General features: G+C 42.2%; 1 protein-coding gene across 2 annotated transcripts in view; it reads left to right on the forward strand.

The window, feature by feature from the left end:
* Positions 1-23,005, forward strand: part of anapc2 (anaphase promoting complex subunit 2) — a 35,326-nt gene that overhangs the window by 1,802 nt on the left and 10,519 nt on the right. The window contains exons 2-8 of one of the 2 annotated variants that reach the window (XM_079641987.1): positions 4,208-4,457; positions 4,958-5,279; positions 8,924-9,056; positions 9,551-9,785; positions 16,900-17,019; positions 17,631-17,748; positions 22,042-22,101. In XM_079641987.1, the coding sequence (XP_079498113.1) occupies positions 4,208-4,457; positions 4,958-5,279; positions 8,924-9,056; positions 9,551-9,785; positions 16,900-17,019; positions 17,631-17,748; positions 22,042-22,101 (1,238 nt within the window). The remainder of the gene's footprint in view (positions 1-4,207; positions 4,458-4,957; positions 5,280-8,923; positions 9,057-9,550; positions 9,786-16,899; positions 17,020-17,630; positions 17,749-22,041; positions 22,102-23,005) is intronic. The other variant, XM_079641988.1, reaches the window with a different exon arrangement.

Consider the following 23,005-nt stretch of genomic DNA (forward strand, 5'->3'; position numbering starts at 1 on the left):
AGCTGTTTCTACAATAATGTGGAGGGAGGGTTCTGTCCTGTCAGACTGAGAGGCTCAGTGAGGTAAAGGACTCTGAGGGCTTAGATCAGGGGTCGGCAACCCCTGGCACGCGTGCCAGCATTGGCACGCGGCACCGTAACCAGTGGCACACTAGGAATAAGTGGAATAAGTGTGCAAAATATTTAAATTGTATTTTCGGATCATGAACGAGACCGCCGCCAGAGCGCGTCTCCCCGTTACCTGCAGAAGGAAGCCATGCACTCAACGCAGCCCCGCTCTCTTTATCTCCAGGTGACTTTCTGCCGCTTTCCTCCGTGGTGCAGTGCTGATCGTTTCACCACGGAGGAAAGCACTTCACTAATTGCAGTACCCATAAGGAGCTGTACAAATGCCGCAGTTTTTGCGTGGCTGTGTATTTAGTTGAAAGCCCAGTGGCGATCTGCTCATCTCTCATCGAAATAATATGCTACAAAGGGGCGGACTGGCCATCTGTGTGTTGAACTTTCCTGTCGGCTCCCAGACCGTAGTCGAGGAGGGAAGAAACAACAAGCTTCAGGTTCAATAACCCACTGTAGCTTAAATGACTGGAGAGAGGCGAGCTCTTCTTGGGAGGCCGTTACATTTATTTAGCTGTTCTTCTGTTTCACAAAATACATCACAGACCTCTGTTTTTCTGCTGCCTCGTTTCACTTCCAGAAACAAACACACGTTCCCTCACTGTCGCTCTACCATCCACAAACACACATGCACAAGCCACACCCCTCTTTCTCTCTCTCTTAAAGGGACAGCGATCTCATCTCACTCTGCATGACCCTAATATCATAACATGTGTGTTCTGGAGAACCACAGAACGGACGATCGTCCTTATTATTATGCCGTTCAAACCAATTATTTAAATGTGTTTGTTAAATTCGACATCATGTAAGTTGCGCTGACAGGTCCACACACTGCTTCCCCACAGCGAGGCTCCCCCCGCCCTCCTGCTGATAGTTCACGAGCGTCAAGCTCCTCTACCCCCCCTCCCCCCCCGTTGATAATTATCGATCGTTGGCACGCTGATAAACATTTTTTTTTTAAATGGCACTTCATATCAAAAAGGTTGCCGACCCCTGGCTTAGATAGTTCACTTTAGTCAAAGTTATCTCAGTGAGTCTCAAACGTTTTGATCACAATTTATGTAAATAAATATTTCCAAGGCACACCTTTATAATTATTAGGATAAATAAAAACAGGTTTGAAATCATTCCAATCTATAGCCTACTATAGGACAGTAAACCAAAAATATAATTTTAAACTGGAGAGATTTAAAAATATGCATAAATAAATAAATGTTAACTGGTAAAATAAGATATGAATGAACAACACAAATAAAATAAGTTACATTTATTTGTTATTGGCTATGGTAGGTTATTGGTTATGTTCACATACTTATTTGATTAATAAAATGCAAACCGATCTTTTTCTGGGTGTTTAGAGTTGTACCCCCTAGATCAGTCTCTAATTGGGCGCTCAAAGTACACCAGATTGAAGCATTTTACTTTAAAATGTAAAACATATCTTCCCGGGGGGGCACCCCCGGACCCCCCTAGAGGATGTGAAGTCCACCCCCCAATTAAAACATGTTATAATACTAAATACATTTGAAGCCTTTTTATATAAGCTGTCCACCATGTCAATATGTTTCTCTGTTTGTAGTGTATTGGTCTTTTGTAGAAGTTTTTCATTGCCAGCTAAAATCTTGCCTATATCCCCACAGCACCCCCCATTTGAAACATGTTCCCACGGCTATGTTTCGCGGTAACTAATAACGTGACTAGTTACCTATTCCCATTCAGTAACGCCGTTATAGTTACTGTGATTTAAATGGGTGCGTTACTGTATGTGATCCAACTGAACCGAATCTCCCTGCGGATGTAACTTACAGGCGAATACAGTCATAGATATATAAACACTATGGCTCAAGGGGGAGTCGCCAGCGTAGCTCACTGGCGGCAATCTTGCCACAGTCAACAACCACTGCTACAGCTGTTTTAAGGTGAGGGATCTGCACAGAAATACTCTTAACTCGCTGACATCTTGACTGATTTACAAACGGTTTGGTTTATTATAAACGTTATTAGCTTGGCTATGATACAGGAGACAACAACACATGTTGAAAAAAAAAATAAGTTAATGATTATAATGATAAGTATGCAGTATCATAACTACATATTTGATGTTTATAACAAACCAAACCGTTTGAAAATTGGTTGAAAATTGAGCAATCTACGGTTATTTCAATAGTGCACCATAGACATCATTTTATGAATGAGCGAGCTGCCTGTGGCAAGATGGCCGCCATGTGGCAACGTCGGTCTCCATTGCCCAGCAACGCGGTTGAGTCATCTAGTGTTTATATATATCTATGAATACAGTGATGTCCTCTCACAGTACCATGGAAAAGTTAAAGTGACCAGAGTGGAGTGATGATTGGTTAACGTGGGGTAACATTTCAGGGTAAGCCAATCAGAGACAGAGTTGGGCGGGTCTTGCCTTATGGGGAAAATACACAGATGCACAAACGTCTAAACATATATTTTGTGTTGTATTGTTCCACAAAATTTCATAATGATAATTACTACAATGATGGGGAGTTGTCTTTTCTCTTTTTGTGCCACAGAACAACACAAAAACTTGTATTTTTATTGTTATTATTTTTAAAGTAACGTGTTACTAGTTACTTTTATAATTTAGTAACTAATAAAGTAACTTGTTACTTTTTGGAGAGCAGTAACTATAACTATTACTAGTTACTTTTAAAAGTAACTTGCCCAACACTGGTTTTAATATATTACTATTAAAATAGCCATTCTGCATAACAAGTACTTATAATTAGGGTTGGGAACCGAAACTCGGTTCCAGATGAGAACCGATAAGAAAATGCCGGATACCGGGTACCCATACTAAACGCGGTAGACCCTGTATTCCACCAGGTCCGTCTGTGCCGCGGTGACCCGGGGAATACAGGGTAAGGGCGGACTGGCCATCTGTGTGTTCTGGAGAATCACAGAACGGCCGGTCGTCAGCAGCTGGGTACGCTGACGGCCGGCACCGCCCTTAATTTTTTCAAACGGCATCATGTAAGTTGCGCTGACAGGAGACAGAGGTGGTTGCCCCGCAGCGAGGCTCCCCCCGCCCTCCCGTAGACAGTTCACGACCTCAGTCACTTAATAACACCAAAGATCGATTGCGGTAAACGCTCTAAAGTGAGGCTCCACTGCACTAAAAAAGAAAAAGACAAGGCACAGTGCAATGCCTGTTAATAGCTTGCCACAGGCATAGCTCAGTTAAAATAAAGCACAGCTATTGTGCAATACATTTGTATTGCATGTATATTTTTTATTTGTAAAAATGTCCGTTGTGACGAAAAGGGAGCTGAGTCAGAAGGCAAAGCTCTCTGTCTACCGCGCCATTTTCGTTCCTACCCTCACCTATGGTCATGAAGGATGGGTCATGACCGAAAGAACGAGATCGCGGGTACAAGCGGCCGATATGGGTTTTGTCCGGAGGGTGGCTGGTGTCTCCCTTAGGGATAAGGTGAGAAGTTCGGTCATCCGGGAGGGACTCGGAGTTGAACCGCTCCTCCTTCGCGTCGAAAGGAGCCAGTTGAGGTGGTTCGGGCACCTATTTAGGATGCCACCTGGGCGCCTCCCTAGGGAGGTTTTCCAGGCACGTCCAGCTGGGAAGAGACCAAGGGGTAGACCTAGAACCAGGTGGAGGGATTATATCTCTTCGCTGGCCTGGGAGTGCCTTGGGTTCCCCCAGTCAGAGCTGGTTGATGTGGCCAGGGAAAAGAAAGTTTGGGGCTCTCTGCTGGAACTGCTACCTCCGCGACCCGACCACGGATAAGCGGGAGAAGATGGATGGATGGATGGATGTAAAAATGTCAGTTAAAGCTTAAAAGAATAAAGATATTTTTGTTATCTAAACGTTTGACCTCTTTCTTTTACAATTTTGGAATCGAAATGGGGAATCGATAAGCAGAACCGGAATCGGAATCGATACATTTCAAACGATACCCATCCCTACTTATAATGTTTGATACGTTGGGTCCATTCTGCTGATAATACTGTATTTTACTTAAGAAACTTATTGAATTCAATACTTTTTTAGAAAAGGGATCTGAGTACTTCTTCCACCTCTGGATTAATCTTTCTTTATATTCCAGATGTCCCCTGGTGGCCCGGGGCCGGAGCAGGGCCTCTGGGACTCGTTGGCCCTGCTGAGCGGGGAGGGTCTGGGCCGGCTGCCGGGCGGCTGGCTGCTGGAGACCCTGCAGATGCGTCTGTCCTCCTCCGTGGTTCCAGAGTTCTGGGCCGAACTCAAACAGCCAGAGAACGAGCTGGAGGAGAGAGGCCGAGCCTGGGTTCTGCTCACCGCCTTCCAGACTCTGTTAGGACGACTGGAACCTTTCCTGGGCAAGTGGAACAATGAATTGAGTAGATGGGTTCAATACTGATCACTGAGGAAGAGAATAAGGGCCAGGCAGTAAGACTTATTTGATGTTGAATTTTGAGAATTCAAGGATGAAAGGAAAATATTGTGAATAAAATCAAACTGTATTCATTCCTGGCATAGGAAAAAAGATATAAGGTTAAGATTACATTTTCATTTAGAGAATAAAGTACATTTTTTAAGAAAAGTCAAACTTTTAGTATTAGTTCCAGGCATATAAGTTAAAAGAAATAAATAATTTTAAAGAATAATTTAGAGTATAAAGTCAAAATATTCAGATTAAAGAAACACTTTTATCCTTTGCGTAAGGTATAAGTAAAAGATAAATAAAAGGAGGATTTTGTATTTTAAGGTTCAACCTGATATTTTAAGTTTGAGTGAAATTGTTTAGAAAAAATCCAACTACTTTAGCTCTCCATCAGGGAAGCATCATTATTAAAACATCTCCTCTTCCTCCTCTCAGGTGGTCTGGAGAGGCTAGAGTCGTGGCAGGACGAGGGCCGTGGCAGTGTCTGTGGGCCGGGGCCCGGGGGCCTGCAGGAGCGAGCCTTCACCATCATCAGGGCCCTCCTCCTCTTCTCCCCCCCCCCTGTCCTCCAGGAGCGAGTGCTGGAGTTTTACAGCAGGACCTTCTCCGTCTACATGCACCAGGAAGGGCAGGCGGAGGACGGTACCGAGGCTCCGGAGGGGCCCGAGGGAGGGGTCTGTCCGGGCTGCGGGGTCCCCACTCAGCAGTGCTGGTGTAAGGAGGCCCTGGAACAGCTGAAGGAACTCAGCCACATACTGTGAGTGGACTGGGAGAAGATGAAGAACACTGCTGATTATTTCCAATGCACACGCCCTTTAGTAATATTTCATGTAAGAGAAGGTATCGAGTGGTGCAGGGATGACTTATTTTTGTAGTCTGACCCTGAACTCAGCATCTCTGTGGTTCCCTCCACAAATTCCAATGTGATTTTTCCATTGGATTCAGAATTTTTTAGAAGAATTAAGCTCCGTAGGGAACATTTGATCATTTTTGAAGCGTATATATAATCTCTAGGAGTAAAAAGCTAACATAAGGCTATAAAACAGGGGTTGGCAACAGACCCAGGAGCCAGACGCCGACCTATACGGACCCGGACCTATAATCAATACATTTATAGGGTATTTCAATTTTGACAGGGAGATTCTATTTTAACCGCCGCCGACAGGGGGCGAAAGAGACGAGAGAGCGATACAGGGAGAGAAACACAGAAGAAGAGACGAGAGAGCGGCAGAGAGAAGCGGAGAGGAAAGTTAGTGAAAGGATAATTAGCGACACAGGGAGAGAAGCGGAGAGGAGAGTGAACAGGCCTGTTAGCGGCAGACAGGGAGAGACAAATAATTACACATGGCGCTCTCCAAGAAAAGGAAAGTGGACAGTGAGAACAGAGCTTTTAACCCTGAGTGGACGGACTCATTCATGTTCATCCTGCCCACTGGGAGCACAGAACCAGTGTTTCTCATTTGTTCAGAGTCCGTGGCGCTCATTAAAAGTGCCAAAATGCCACTATGAGACAAAACACAAAGGTTTTGACCAAACATTCCCTCTCAAGTCAGAACTGAGGTCACAAAAAATAAGCAGTCTCAGAGCCCAATATGATCAGTCCACCAGGATCAAAATTAAAACTAAATATCGTTCCAGCGCAGGCTAACCGAGGCTATCCAATGAGCACCTGCATGTGTATGAGAATGGCCCTGACACCATTTCAGCCCAGATTTAAACTCCTGGAAGGACAAGCTCAAACTCAATTCTCGCACTGAACAAAACAAACTGAGTGAGGGACTGCAATATAAGAGGGAAGGAAAGAGAAACTTTAAAACTGTTAAATAGTTATGTGTAAAGACTGACATTGTTCTATAATCGGCTGAAACTGTTAAAGGGGACATATAATGCTATATTTGAACAATATATTGTAGGGCCATACCTATATAAAGTATATAAATATAGTTTTTTTTTTTTTTATACCAAACAGATCCTGCATTTTAGCCATGCCTCATTTCGCTCTATTTGCTTTTTCCAGCGCTGTTTTTGCAGGGGGCTGATTCTGTGAGCTGCAACTGACCACGCCCCCCTGCAGGAGAGGGGAGCGTGCTTTGAGATCAGCTGCTGGGCTCTCAGAAGAGGGGGAGAAAAATAGATCTCCGTGTTTTTTTCTTATAGAAGTAAGAAGAGAAGTAACGGGGCAGAAACCCTCCTTTTTACGCAGCGGTCCAGACATAGACATCAAACGGCGACACATATTCAGTGTGCAGTTCCTTTGGCATTAGGGCAGGGATATCTAGATACTTTCCAAGGTTTGACATAATGAATTGTGCTACTTTTAAAGCAAGCAACGATGTTTTCAAATCTGTAATCAAAAAGCTCCTCAAAAACACTATCAAAGCAGTTCCTGCCGTTGCTACGTTAGTTCAAACAGTAACAACGGACTATTTTTCTTAGCGGATGCATATCAATTTAAATCAATACATACAACAATTTTTTAAATCAATAAAATATTTTTCTAAATCCATAAAAGCATTTCAATTAATATTGGGAGCAGCATATCCGCCAGGGGGCCGTCTTGCCGTCATTTGACGCCCTTATTCAGCTCGGGACGCCCTGAATGCGAGCCGAGGGCGTCCAAAAAAATATTAATAATTCGAGAGAAGATCGAGAGTTTTTATCGCTTGAAATGACGAAAAGGAAAAAGGACAAGGACATCCCTCTTTTGGAGGGGCAAAGGAGTCTGGTGGGATTATTTTCGGAGTATTGAAGATCGTTTCCCCGAAATCGAAGGTGCCTGCTACAGGACAACACGGAACGTGCGCGATTTGGACGTGATGAGCGGGGGGGGGTTTTAGTGGAGCCCGCGCGTGAGTTGCGAGCACCAGAGCCTCGCAGCGGCGAAACTGACAACTTGCGAATGTTGTATAAGTCAAATTGCCAATTGCCATATTAAAACATCAGCTGCAATTGGCGACATGAAGAAGGCAGTCTCTGCACATAATATAGGCTAATGGAGATGCAGTTATTTCCAGCATTCTTTATTTACCATTCATTCAAGTCTGTTATGCCTTTTATCTGCTAATGTACAGGAGGAAGAGTCATAAACTGTCTGTCTATGTTGGCTTACATAACATTTAAAGTTTAAAGCCTAAAAAACATGGAGCATTTTTTCCCCTTTTATTCATTTTTATGTCAATTTGCACATTTCATGGTAATGCTCAGCCTCTCCCCTTAACTCCTAACACATGTCAACCACAACGCAGAGAACTACTGATAGAAATGTGTGTGTAGTTGATACATTGCTGACAGAGGGAACTAAATTTGAATACAGATTTAAGAAATATCAGTTTTTGAGCATGTCATAAGCATGTTTTGTCTTGACTATATTACAACTATATTATAATAAAACAATATAGTATTTATATTATTGAATTGATTATGATTATCATTATTAGTAGAAGTAGTTTATTTGCATTAATTATATTGTAATCTTTTTGAGGCTAGTAATGTTGCTTGGGGCCCCAAGTTGGCCAGGGTTACAAGAGTGCATTTTGCATGATAGGTCCCCTTTAAGTCATGATGTGAAACGGTTTACAAAGAAAAAGGGAAACTCAAGCTGCTGCTTAAATTTATTTTATTTATCTAAAATTAAGCACTTTTAAGATGCACATATTTTCGAAAGCTATTTTATTTATTTTCTCTATTTTATTTTTAAATGCAGCCCGAGAGGAACATTACACATATCCACAGTATTTGACTGTATATGTATAGTTCAATGTTAATAGACAATAAATATTGTTGTTTTTTAATTGTACTTTCTTTATTTGATTGGCAGTCAGTTGTTGACTACTTCAATATATATCACACTAATTCATAAAGCAACTTAGACATTTTGGTGTTCCGGACCTTTGCATCGGGAGATTTTCTCTAACTGGACCTCGTTGAATTTTAGTTGAATACCCCTGCTACAAAGGAACTAAATCACAGTCATGACATTACTTCATGTCATTACTTTAGTTTGTGTAGCTAAGCTAAAGGTGGCTAATGTTTGGCGTGATGATGTAAACACTTGCTAGCAACCACTATTTTCAGTGAAATATAGAAGCTTCATAAATGAACAAGTGGGTTATTTACTGATGTATTCTATGTCCTACATTAATCTCTTAACTTCAGCCTTATTTTAGGCATCCAACCAAAAACCCATTAAAAAAAAAAAAAAAAAACATTGACTTCCAGACAAGATAACCAAAGGTGATGAAATGCTGACTCAACAGAAAACTAGCACATTGTTGCTTTGAGTTGAAATAAAGAATAATACAGAAGAACATCAGCATTATACGTTAAAGACATTGTAGATTTCAGCTAGGCAAAGTAATGCCTTTCATGTTATGTCATGTCTTTTTCTTTTTCTGGTTGTAGATCCAAGCTGCAGCTGCTGGAGTGGGTGAGCTGCGAGGCCGTCACCTCCATCCTCCACAAGCTCATCGAGCAGCGCATGGAGCAGCACTGCAGGGGCGAGTACGAACGCTCTTTCCTGCTCGAGTTCCAGACGGTAAAACATCCATCAATGTTTATTAAACGCACCATATTTAATGTTCTAAATATGGTCGTATCATGAAGTAGTGTGGCATCATTGGTTGTTCTATACTTTGCTGACACCTTTACAAGAAACCATAAGAAACTACAACATCATTTTAGGGACAATGTTTTTTTATAATCAGGGTAAATAGATTTATGAGAATGAAAAACTGAGACTTGTGATAAATATACAATAAAGCGTTATGTTGACTTGAAAATATACTGCTTTTTTTTCTGTCATTGTAAATATTTCGATTATCACCCCTCTCCAAGATTTGTAATAGTTTGACCCTATACACTGTTGTATGAAAACCCAACGTTAAATTGATAAAAATCTACACATTTTTGAGAAATATTTGGGATAATGTCAGTACTAAACTCATAAAAGTTAAACCTATTTTACAAATAATCTCAAGAAATCCTGTCTTGATAAATGTTATATCGGTGATTGTTTCTTTGTGTGAGCAGTGGCTGGAGCTGGTTCTGGGCTGGCTGAGCAAAGTGTTTGCAAGCGAGGCAGAAAAGGACGGTCTGGTACCTGCTCCTGGTGCTCCCAGTACTCCTAGCGTTCCCAGTACTCCCAGTCTCCAGGAGGGCCAGCCGGGCAGTTCCGTCCTGAAGCAGTGGAGATGCCACATGCACCAGTTCTTCTGCCGGATCTACGTCAACATGAGGATCGAGGAGCTCTTCAGTATAATCAGAGGTGAGACAGAAAACAGTTATATTGGGGTTATATGAACGTTTCCTAGACTGCTTAAGGTTATTTTATTTTTTAAGGTGTTTGGCATTTTAACAATGCTATGCTAAATGTGTTAACTCACAGTGTAAGCTAAATGCATCATGGACTTATCTGAAATGAACCTGCTTGTCGTCTCAAAATAAGGGAAATAGAGAACCGCAGTGATGCGTCCTAAAACCCGGAAGTAAACTCCTTCTGGTTCCTTCGTCAAAAACCAATGCAATTTCTCTATAGGATTTTGGAAAATAGCTCGAAATAAGTTCTGTGGTTGACACACATTTAAGAGACAGATCACGTTTTGTTCAGCCGGATAATATTCACATGTCTACCCTACTTTTATAATTTTCGAATCATAAATCTAGTCGCCAGAAGCAAAATGCTCTAATTTTATGCTATAAACGAACTACAGCAGGGTCGCTGCTTCAACGTCACGCCAACTTAAGATCCATATTCAAAAATACACATTTTTAATCAGATTAATTACAGCTTAAAAATTAATTAATCATGATTAATCACCATTTGAACTATGTCCAAAATATGCCATTTCTTTATGTATATTGTTGTGGGAATGGAAAGATAAATGAAAGAAGGCGGATATATCCATTTAACATACAGTAGGCTATGTATGTATGTTTATTATAACATTGTTCTGTGTTTCAAAATGAAAGACAGCCCACACACCTATCAATCATCAAACCGTGGGGCCTTATTTCATTACGTGTTGATTTCTATCAACACGTAATGTTGTATCGATGTATATAGAGATGTACTACAGCAAAATTATTCTCCGTCAGGACTTCCTGCAACAACATCACACCCTTATCTTGATTCTGATTGGCCAGAAGACATTATCAAAGATGTTCAATTGAGAAGACGATCACTACATGAAAAAAGTTTTCAAAACCGTTTCTAGTCTTCGGTATTTCCAGACAAGTGGCTACTGAAATCAATCTTACTAGCTGCTGTCTGTGCAATTTACTCGGCGCGAGTTGGCGGACTTTATTTAGCTTACTTTAACATCATTTTTTCATGGTGGGGCTAAGCAATGTCTTGGTATGGCTGTAGCCTACCCCAGCCATACCCTGGCGCCGCCACTGGCAGTGGGGTCACTGCTGATGTATTTAATGTCGTAGAACAAAACGTGATCTGTCTCTTCAATTTGTGTCAAACACAGACCTTATTTCCAGATATTTTCCAAAACCCTATGGAGAAATCCCATTGCTTCTTGTCGAAGGAACCGGTAGTGGTAAAAATGCGGTTTAAATGTGGTAAGAATTCTACTCTGTATAATTGTTCTGTAGTTATTGTAGCTGAAACTGCGCTTTTGTGAGATTTTAAATCTCAGATCTGCTCAACAGAACCTGTTACACAGGTCTCAGTGGGTCACTCGTCTCAACCCTGTATTACAATAGGCAGGAAGACTCTGCTGATTGCGTGAAGTACAAACAGCGTGACTTAGTAATCCTTCCCTCAGCTAAAATTCACTCAAATACCGCATTTAAAATCTGAAGAACTCAGTGTGCATCTACACCGGGTGAGGACACTACCTATTGACTCAGCAATCACTGTAAGTTATATTCTTGTTTAAATAGACTTCTCTGTTTCATTTATTCTACTCTGTATAATTGTTCTGTAGTTATTGTAGCTGAAACTGCGCTTTTGTGAGATTTTAAATCTCAGATCTGCTCAACAGGACCTGTTACACAGGTCTCAGTGGGTCACTCGTCTCAACCCTGCAGTCGCCCATCAGCTGAAGAGAGTTAACTAATTAGAGGGGCGTGGCCCCACAGCTGTGAGAACTCAGCAATCAGGTGTCCATTTTAGGTAGCTCTTTCCTGGAGCGTCAGCTTCAGTGTCAGACTGACAAAGACATTGGAGTCCTGCTGGAGTCACGAGGGAGGCAAAGAGGAGGCAAATCCTACTTTGATTGAGCTAAGTATCTCTAGTATTTTATTTTATTTGGTTTTGTAGCCCCTCATGCTATAATCATGTGTATTTTCTCCATTCCTGTTCATTTGTCTTCTCGGAATTATCACTGGCCCTGTGTATCTCCTAATCGATATAACCGGCCTGCTCTCGTCTATCCCACATGCTCCACTGAGATCCAACAGCTAGTTGCAGGTGGCCTGTGGAACTGCCAGTCAGCTGCTCCTAAGGCTGACTTCATCTCTGGCTACGCTTCCCTGCAGTCTGGATTTCCTTGCTCTCACTGAGACGTGGATTACACCATCCAACACATCCACTCAAGCAGCTCTCTCCACAGCATATTCCTTCTCCCATACACCCAGACCCACTGGCAGAGGAGGTGGCACTGGTCTCCTGCTCTCTCCCAACTGGAGCTTTTCCCTCTTCAAGCTACCTAACTTCACTCCTTCCACCTTTGAATTCCATGCCGTCACAGTAACCCATCCTATACAATTAACCATTGTTGTTCTACCGTCCACCAGGCGCCCTGGGGGACTTCTTGTAGGAATTAGATAATCTCCTCTCACACATCCCTGAAACTGGCCCTCCCGCTGTAGTTCTCGGAGACTTCAACCTCCAGAAAGAGAAGATAGACAAACTAACATCTCTGTTAACCACCTTTGCCTTCTCACTGTCTCCATCCCCACCAACTCATAAAGCTGGCAATGTCCTTGATCTCATATCCTCAAGGAACTGCACTACGTCTGACCTCTCTGTAAACCCACTTCACACCTCCGATCACTTTTTCATTTCATTCTCTCTACCCCTTTCCAAACATAACAAATCTCTTCTCATCCTGCACCTGTCCGCCGTAACCTCCGTTCCCTCTCCCCCTCTACCTTTGCCTCATCGGTGCTCTCAGCCCTCCCTTCCTCGGACTAGTTCCAACTTCTGCCTCCAAACTCTGCTGCAGAAACTCTCCTCTCTACTCTTTTATCCTCTCTGGACTCTCTCTGTCCTCTCACATCTCGTCAGGCTCGTCAGTCCCCTCCTGCTCCCTGGCTAAATGACGCACTGCATGCTAATAGAACCATCCTTCGGGCAGCAGAGCGGAAACGGTGGAAATCCAAACACCATGACGACCTCCTAACCTATCAGGCTCTCCTCTCCTCTTTCTCTGCTTCGATCTCTCAGGCAAAAAGCACTTTCTTTCAAGATAAGATTCAATCTTCCTATTCCAATCCCAAAAAACTATTTTCCATCTTTTCCACCCTCTTGGACCCCCCCAAAGCCCCTTCCCCCTCCTCCCTTCTGCCAAGTGACTTTAACTATTTAAAAAATTTTTTTTTTTAAAAGTTGATGATATTCGCTCTTCTTTTTCTGACTCACCACCACCCTCCCTTCACCCGCACACTAACCTCCTTCTCCCCTCTCTCTCCAAGTGAGGTTCTTACCCTCATTACTTCTGCCCGTCCTACCACCTGTCCTCTGGACCCTATCCCTTCAAACCTCCTTCAGACTATCGCTCCTGATATTCTACCGTTTCTCACCCATTTCATCAATACTTCTCTAACTTCTGGTCACTTTCCAAACAGTCTCAAGGAGGCAAGAGTACACCCTCTCCTAAAGAAACCCACTCTCAACCCGTCTGATGTTATAAACTACAGGCCTGTCTCTCTCCTCCCGTTCCTGTCTAAAACACTTGAACGCGCTGTCTTTAAACAACTCTCCTGTTATCTCCATCAGAACAACCTTCTGGATCCGCACCAGTCTGGTTTCAAGGCAGGTCACTCCACAGAAACTGCTCTCCTTGCTGTCACTGAGGAACTGCAAACTGCTAAAGCAGCATCCCTCTCCTCTGTCATCATCCTTTTGGACTTGTCTGCTGCATTCGACACGGTGAACCATCAGATCCTCCTTCGCACTCTCCAAGAATTTGGAGTTTCAGGCTCTGCACTTTCCCTCCTCACCTCCTACCTCGAAGACCATACCTACAGGATAACTTGGAGAGGGTCCGAGTCCGACCCTTGTCAATTAACTACAGGGGTCCCTCAGGGCTCTGTTCTTGGTCCCCTCCTCTTCTCCTTGTACACAAACTCGCTCGGATCAGTCATTAGCCCGCATGGTTTTTCTTACCACTGCTACGCTGATGACACCCAACTAGGGGTGTCACGGTTACCGGTGTAGACGGTAACCGCGCTAAAATATTTTGACGGTGAGATAACCTTCTGAATTTCAAAACACGGTGTTATGTCGGTGGGTTAAATTACCGCACACCGTTACACCGGGAGAGCTTTCATTTCCCTAATACTCCCACGGTTACACTGTATTACACTGTTACCGCGCTAAATACTTTGCATTTCAAAACATAATGTTATCTATGTGCGTTACTAGAGCTCTACACCACACACGTGAGTTGACACTTTCGAACGTTCGCAGGCGCCACTAGTCCTAGGTTCTTTTATCACACTCTCTCACTTTAAGCATGGCAGCAGAAGAAGGAAGCCGCGATGGTACCATTTTTCCACCTTCTAAGCGCAGAAGATCAGAAGTGTGGTCCTACTTTGGATATTTAAAAAACTCCGAGGGGCAACTGGTGGAGGACGGTGCCCCCGTGTGCAGGACATGCCGGCGGAAGGTATCCGCGAAAGGGAGCAACACATCGAATTTGCTCACTCATCTACGAGACCATCACCCGCAGCTGCACAGCCAGTGCAAGGTATATTTGTTAATATTAACACATAGTTTTAGCTGAAATGCTCGAAATAACTTTTGCCTTCGGGTAAAGGGGAAATGTAACAATTATATCCGACTGTCAATAATGTTAAATCTTGATAATAATCATTTACATTACATTAGCAAATGCACCTGCTCTCGTGTGTTCACCATTCTTAGATCGGCGCTAAACGCCATTCTAAGCTAAGTTGAATAGCTAAACTTTGATATGCCATGAGACAGTGAAAATAGTGCAGTGAAACACATTAATGATTAAGTTACTTCTGACTTTGGGTCAAGGGATAATGCAACGATATACCCGATTGTCTAAAATGTTAAACCTTGATATTAAATGTCAGTGTAAGCACGCCCACTGCTAGCATTTTAAAATACATCCTACTGCGGTGCCATGCTCTATTCGTTGGTAGCTAGTGCACTACTAAACGCCATTGTAAGGCGCTAAACAGCTTAGTTCTCATACAGTACTGGCTTCTTGCCTAATAACCTAAACTTACCATTTACCTGCATCAACATTACACTTTTAAGGTAATAAATTAATGTAGGTATTTGACTTCATACGCAAACTTGATGATTGTTGAATAGTAACTTAATGGCTGTTTTTCTCTCTCTCTCTCTCTCTCTCTCTATATATATATACATATATATACATATATATACATATATACACATATATATACATATATATATATATATATATATATATATACATATATATACATATATACATATATATATATATATATAAAAAAAATTAAAAAAAAATAAAAAAAATTACCGAGATAATATCGTAAACCGTGGTATTTTTGGTCACAATAACCGTGAGCCGAAGATTTCACACCGTGACACCCCTACACCCAACTAATTCTGTCCTTTCCCCGCTCAGAGACCCAGGTCGTCGCACGCATCTCTGCTTGTCTAGCTGACATCTCTCAGTGGATGTCTGCTCATCACCTCAAGCTCAACCTTGACAAGACTGAACTGCTTTTCCTTCCGGGAAAAGATTGTCCCACTCTTGACCTAACAATCAACACCGGCACCTCTGTTGTTTCCCCGACTCAGACTGCAAGGAATCTGTGTGTGATCCTAGATAACAAACTGTCCTTCACTGCAAACATCGCTGCTACAACCCGCTGCTGCAGATACACACTTTACAACATAAGGAGGATACGTCCCCAGCTGTCCCAGAAAGCAACGCAGGTTCTGGTCATCTCACGCCTAGACTACTGCAACTCCCTCCTGGCTGGTCTACCTGCATGTGCCATCCGACCTCTGAAGCTCATCCAGAATGCAGCGGCTCATCTGGTCTTCAAACTTCCAAAATGTTCCCACACCACTCCACTCCACCACTCACTTCACTGGCTTCCAGTAATTGCTAGAATCCACTTCAAAACAATGGTACTTGCATACCATGCTGCGAATGGATCTGGCCCTTCCTACATCCACATGCACTTCGCTGTGCATCAGCCAAACGGCTCGCTGCACCCTCGCTGCGAGGGGGACCCAAGTTCCCATCAGCAAAAACACGTTGGTTTGCTATCCTGGCTCCAAAATGGTGGAATGAGCTCCCCATTGAAATCAGGAAAGCAGATAGCTTGCACATCTTCCGGCGCAGACTGAAAACTCATCTCTTTCGTAGTTCATTAAGCGTTTCACACCAAACAATTTGTTACTTTACAGTTTTACGACACATTTTAATTTTTTTGACTTGCAAAATTATCTTTTTTAATTAATTAAAAAAAATTAAAAGACAAACATCATATGTGTAATTCGTGGCACAATTCAAACGGGATCGAAAGATAATCTTTCTCTGTCCATTGACCTCAATAAATAATTTTTCCGAAATATGGTCCCATGGAGCTCCCCCGGAAGGGGAGGGACTTCGTCACTCTATTGTAGTTGAGTTAGGGAGAGAGATGTTTTACTTTTTTGTTTTTTTACTTTTGTACGCCAAATTTACATTCAGCCTTTTTCTCAACCCTGAATTACATTAAGGTGGAGACTTGCTATTAAAATATAACAGAGGATAAATGTTTGGAACCAAGAATTAAAAATAAAAAAACCTAGATAAAAATGGTGTTAAGAGAAAAGCTTAAGATTGGTCTGCATGTAATTTCAGTTTGCAGGTGCACAATAAGAGAAACTGGATTTTTCAAGTTCAGTAAAAATATCCCGCACATGAAAAATAATCAAATCATGAGAGCATGTTTCATTCGGGCCAACAGCAACACAGTAATATAAGAGGTTAAATAATACCTGAAAATAGGACCTGCAAATGAAATACTAGCCAGTGTTTATCACGCCTCACAGAGAGAGTTTGAGTACTAAATTATCTCTAGCAATACATCTTAGAGAAGAGTGATAAACAGCATCGAGGAGATGCAGGGAATTTACGTGCACAGATTTACAGACATGTCCTGTTTCCCAATCTTTTTTCTAGATTTCCCAGAATCCAAAGCAGCCATTGAAGATCTGAAGTTTTGTCTGGAAAGAACCAACCAGAGGCAGCAGCTCCTCACTTCTTTAAAGTCTGCGTTTGAGAGCCGTCTGCTGCACCCGGGTGAGAACGCCTCTGCAACTAAAGAGTAGTATTTGAAAAATGGTGAACGTGTTTTGGTGAGCTCTGCGTTTGTGTTTACACTAAGAAAAGCTTTTATATAACTAAGCTGTGTTGGATGAGTGTTCCTTTAACTCACTCTTGTCGTGATGATTGGACTTGTTCGGAATATCATTTTGATCACCTAACTGGTTTTTGTTTCATATTATTAATATAAATACACTATTGTACATTTTGACATTTTTCTTGTTATATTTTTTTGGGCACATTTATACTTTAACTTCTCTATTTTTGTATACATATATTTCATTTAAATTGTATTTTTTTGTTTAATTTTAACATAGAGCAACGGTTACAAAATCCCCTAGGATGAATACAATATTTGAATTGCTTGATTGATTGATTAAAGAAAACAGAAATACCATATACATGTTACTATCTGCAATATCCCTTTTATAAGCCCAATATGTACTTCTGCAAATCTACTATCTATTTGTCTTTACATGATCTTCACTAATACACTCTTTAACTATCTAATTGTGCAACAGTATATGTTGAGTGATAACACAGCAGAAGTTTAACAAACCTGTCTTTGTTGATCTATCCTTCCTCAGGGGTTCACACGTCAGATATCCTCACGGTTTACATCTCGGCCATCAAAGCCCTCAGAGAGCTGGACCCCTCCATGGTCATCCTGCAGGTCGCCTGTCAGCCCATCCGCAAGTACCTCAGGTGAGGGCATTCAAACACTACTTCCCGAGGAGGGTTAAAACACTTAAAGAGCAACTTCCAGGTTAAAGACACCTGTGAATAAATGTGTAGGAAAATGATGTACACACTAGATTTTCCCAAAAATATATATAAATATACACTACAGTGACATTGGCGTCGTTTTTGTAAGACATTTTTACTTCCGCATCAAAAAAGCCTCCCCACGTGACCTCCCGCGTGTGACGTAACAAAGGGGAAACAATGGGGAGAGCGGCCGGTGTAACGTATTAATAAACATGGATCCCAATGCTAGTTTCGACACAGAAGAAGTTGAACATGTATATTCGAATGCATATGACGGACCACAACCTTATAATTATGAGCCTGCTAGGCGTCCAAGAGAACAGGAGCAGCCAATTGGATTAGAAGAAATAACGGCCATCAGAGAGAAATTCAGCTGTGGTGTGAGGAGAACCAGTGGAGAACTGAGCAGCTATCTTGGTGAGTGATCGGCGTTAGCTATACAGAATGTTAGCTAACGTCACATCACAACATTGTAAAGTTAGCCATCATATATCAGGCTATAACTAAAGTAGCATTGATAATATAGTAACGTTACTGTCAGGACTGTTGATACTGATCCATAACAGAAACTAAAAATGCGCAAGTATCAGCCGTATCTCGCGTTATCTAATGCAAATCCACACTATGTTACGGTGCTGTACCGGAGGGGAGAGAGAGAGCAGGAAAGGAGGGGGTGGGGGGAGAGAGCAGCGAAGGGGGGGAGAGAGATGTAATACGGTTTCCTGATAAACGTTACCTAATGCAACTCCACACTACCTTCTGAGCTGTACCGGAAGGGAGAGAGAGAGCAGGGAAGGGGGGGCAGTGCATGACATTAAGGATTTTGGGAGATGGCCCTGTGGGCCATCTAAGCTAATTTACAGATGGCCCTGACCCCAATAGAGATTGCCCCTAAAAATGCGCGCGGACGAAATGACGCACCAAGGGTTCTTGGGGCTTCCCCCTAGAACATTTAGATTTTTGCAGGTCTTAGATGCTGTCTGGTGCATTCTATAGACTGAATTATAAGATGAACCACCACAATATTACAATTTCAATTGTATTCTTCATTTCACTTGTTTGTGTTTGCTCGCTTGCATGCCCTGCATAGCTATAATAAATACTTAAGTTGTTGGTCAAGACACTTTCCATCTGATGAAGGCAAATGCCTTCCCAGATGTAAAAAAGTAGAAAACATTACATGCAGTTATAACTACGATAATAAACATTATTTACACTATTATGGCCCCCGTTAAAAATGTTTGTAATGTTATCCACTGTAAGTTGGTCGAAGGAATGCCTCCTCATCCAGAAGCTGACCGAGCAGACCCGAGCAGCCGAGTGCATCCGCGAAGCACGCACAATGGCGACGTCAGAGTTCCCGTTGGCAAGCAAATCTAAATCTCTTCGGTCAAAATGTCCGGTCAAAATAATTTCCCTTTAGCGCAATACCGCTTCAGTTATGTGACAGACAAGAAGAGTATGTGACAGACAAGAGTAGTCAATTCTAATGTGTAACACTTAATGTGAAGAAAGAGATGTGCTGTATGGGTTGATTGTGCGTTGATCTGTTGCTAATGCCTCGGGGTTCCGGTGGGCATGTAAACAAATGCATAATGCTGCGCTATACTTTGTGGCCTCACCCAGTTGCATAGCGACACTTATTGTTTAGGTCACGGTGTCTTTTAATAAGCAGGGAGTCATATCATTAGCTAAAACTAGCTGGATCTGATCGATATGGACATAAACGCGAGTGAAGTCTAATCTGACGGGAGAGAGAGATCAGCTGCTGCTGACGAGTCGACACACAGCTCTGCATGATCACATGCAGCGGTGAGCGGAACAAAACACACACTTCAGGTTAGAATATCACACGTAGCTATTTTAATTACCTCCCAAACTACCTAAACTAGTTATAGATATGTTTAGTTTTACTGTCGGGTCACTCATTACTGGATCCGCGAGCTGTATGATACTGGTATAATAGATTGCCCGATCGGGCAACCAGCAGGTGAGGCTTCATGGCCCGAGCTAAATACTAGATGGCCCCGGGCCATCGGGGAGTCCTTAACGTCGAGCCCTGGGGGGAGAGAGATGTAATACGGTTTCCTGATAAACGTTACCTAATTCAAATCCACACTACGTCTGTACGTAGTCCGTTTGTCTGCACAAAATGAACCCAGGACCGAAAGCTAGCTAGCTTTCTTTTCCTGTTAGGACATCGAGTCCACTATTTCCCTGACAGGCTGGTATTTGTGCAACCTGCACAAACACAATACTGCACCATGATTACAAATGGTGAAATACAATGTAAAACTACCGAAAAATACCAGCTCACTAAAGCACAACCGCTCAACACAACTGCTCAACGCAACTACTAACTATTCCCGCAGTCAGAGAGCGGAGATGTGTCCTTTTTGTGATGTAATATGACGCGTTTTACGTATGACCTTAAAAAAAAGCCGTTTTTAAGAGCAGAGCTCAAAATGGCTCCTTTCCCTCTGAATTCCTGCCCTTATGTCTCGTAAAACATATCAAATCCTGCATTCATATTCTTCACATGGGCGTCGCAGCCATTATATGAGGGTGGGACAAGTCCCCCCCACTTTTTGAAATGATTAGTTTAGAACCCCCCCACTTTTATCATGTGGAAAGTCCGTGAATCGGTCTATCCACTCGCCGCACTTTGTAGAGCGCTGTGTCAGTGCTTCACTATCAAATCCATTCCACTTGCTTATTGAGAGAATGCCAAAATCAATGAAACTCCGTACCATGTTTTCACTGGTACTTTGTACCAAGGCAGATTCTCACATAGCGCGCGCATGTTCTAGGAGTGTTGTCATAGTTGGACAGCTCAGATCTGTTGTATGAAGCGATGCCGGTAGCGGAGGTAACGGTACGTCTACACTACAGGCATCAAAAAATGCTTTCAACGCTTCGCCCATTCACTTGAATGGGGTGACGTAGAAGATTTTTAATGTTCGCCGAACTGCATTGTGGGGAGCATGGCTTTGCAAGCATCACGAGCATCTATCGGCATCAAAAGTTGAACAATGTTCAACTTTTGAGGCTCGATGCTTGGCATCAGCCAATGAAATCCCGTTTATGCAAAACCCGCCAGTGCAAGCGCAGCCAATCAAACCGCGTGCAAGCTGGGAGAGCCAGACCGCAGTTCATTTCCTCATATTCCAAACGAGATATTACGGTAGCAAATCACCCGGTTCTTACGACCGCAACTATTTACCGGGATACAAACCGGAGGAACCAGGCATGGAGGGAGGTGGCAGAGACAGTGGGTGAAACTGATCGTTTTTTCGCCTGTTTGGAGAGTTTATATCCAGTTTACTTCGTTTTAACATTGCTATTGCTTTGTATGTCGGGGGCGGGAGATTCATATGATTGGTTGCTCGCAAAAAATTGCCAAGCTTCAGACACGCCCAGCTCCAAGATTTTTTCATGCCTGTAGTGTAGACGGGCCGTAAGGCACACACACCAAATGTTCAGGACATTGTTAATACAGCGAAAATCAAAGCTGACGACCTCTTGGTTTGATATGTTTTCTCCCCCAGACAACATGGACATAAGAACATTTTTTTCAAAGAGGAAAGTAAGTCATCAGCTGGTAGCAGTTAATCAGTTAACAGTGATGGCGGCGGCGGCAAAAGCGTCTCACTTCTTGAGAGGAGTTTCGTCTTTATGTCAAGATAGAGAGATACAAATACTGAATAGTTTAGATGAGAAAAGGCATCGAAATGCAAGGTTACTAGTATTTATCATGTAAACAGGGAACATGAATAACCCAATCTCTCTGTGCTCATGTAAACACCATGATGTCCATGTAGAGATGCAGTCAGTGTGTTTTACTGGAGCCTCAGTTCGATAAGAGATTGTTTTCTGAGTTCTTTAACTTCGGTACTCTCTCTCAAAATGGTAATGTGCATCATGTTTTAATTATACTTCTTATCATTCAGAAGATTTTTGTGTGTGTTTATGTTTTACTGAGTGCTTATAGGCAATTTCCATCCCAGTATTCAGTTAACTATTTATTTTCTGTGCACATTACATAGACTAGCTAATATTCTACCTACTGCTTGGGGCTTTGAAAGACTCTTCAAAATGTGCAATGTCACAGACTGGGACTTACTTTAGAGTCAGTTGTATTTACATTCAGTATGACTTGTTATGATTCAATGTGAAAGAGTATACTGCTCAATACATAATTATCACTTCACCACCTCTCTTGACATCTAGGCGCTTGAGAATGAGTCAGAGGCAGAATACAGGGACAGTGGAGAGAGGTCCATTGCTGAGGTGAGTGATGAAAGGGAAATGACAGTTTAGAGTAAATTGTGATGTGGACTCTCATCCCAGAATTTTAAGGAAATCATTGGGGATATTGAACAGGAAACATTTCAGTCAAGGGGCATCATATGACCAATATAGACAAAGAGCAACATTTATTTGAACATTTAAGTCAATGATACCATTCCTAGGTGAACTTAACATCTGTATGGAGTCAGATCAGTCTCAATATTAATACATTCTCACAGAAGGATTCACAAATGTATTTTGCGATTTATATATAAATGACTCTCCCCAACAATATCTCTCAATGCACTCACAAATATTTATTGATCTATATAAATGTACCAAAAATGGGCATTTAAACTGCTTTTTATGAATTCAAAGACGGCTCTGAATTAATAATCAAATATGTTTCCTTTCTTTACTACTGGATGAAATTACAAAACGTACCCATCATTTTCCAAGAGGCAACTTAACGTCACAGCAGGCATAACAACAGCCGGTGTTTCTTGTGAGGGTTTCCCCGGGAAACAAACACAAGACACACAAATGCGTCACAGATTATTTCGCGGTATTTTAAATCATCTACGCAGCTCGCGACGTAATTAGGAGTCTAGTGGACGGTATCAGTACTACAAGTAAAACAAATAAAAACTTCTTTTTTTTTTTTTTTTTAATTAATTACGTTGTTTATCAAATTAATCTGAGGGCCGCAAAAAGAGGAGGTGGGGGCCACCATTTGCCTATCCCTGATCTAGAGAATTGGAACGGCACTTATCATGGCTGCCAATGAGGGACTTACGGGTAATTTCACTCGCTAGGAAGGTTCCTAAGCTAAATGGACTATTCGACCGCAACCCATGACTTGACTTTTTACAGTTATCCCAATGTCATCTACAAGAGAGCCAGT

The sequence above is a fragment of the Notothenia rossii genome (genome assembly GCF_949606895.1).
Source record: "Notothenia rossii genome assembly, chromosome: 8".
NCBI classification, from domain to species: domain Eukaryota; kingdom Metazoa; phylum Chordata; class Actinopteri; order Perciformes; family Nototheniidae; genus Notothenia; species Notothenia rossii.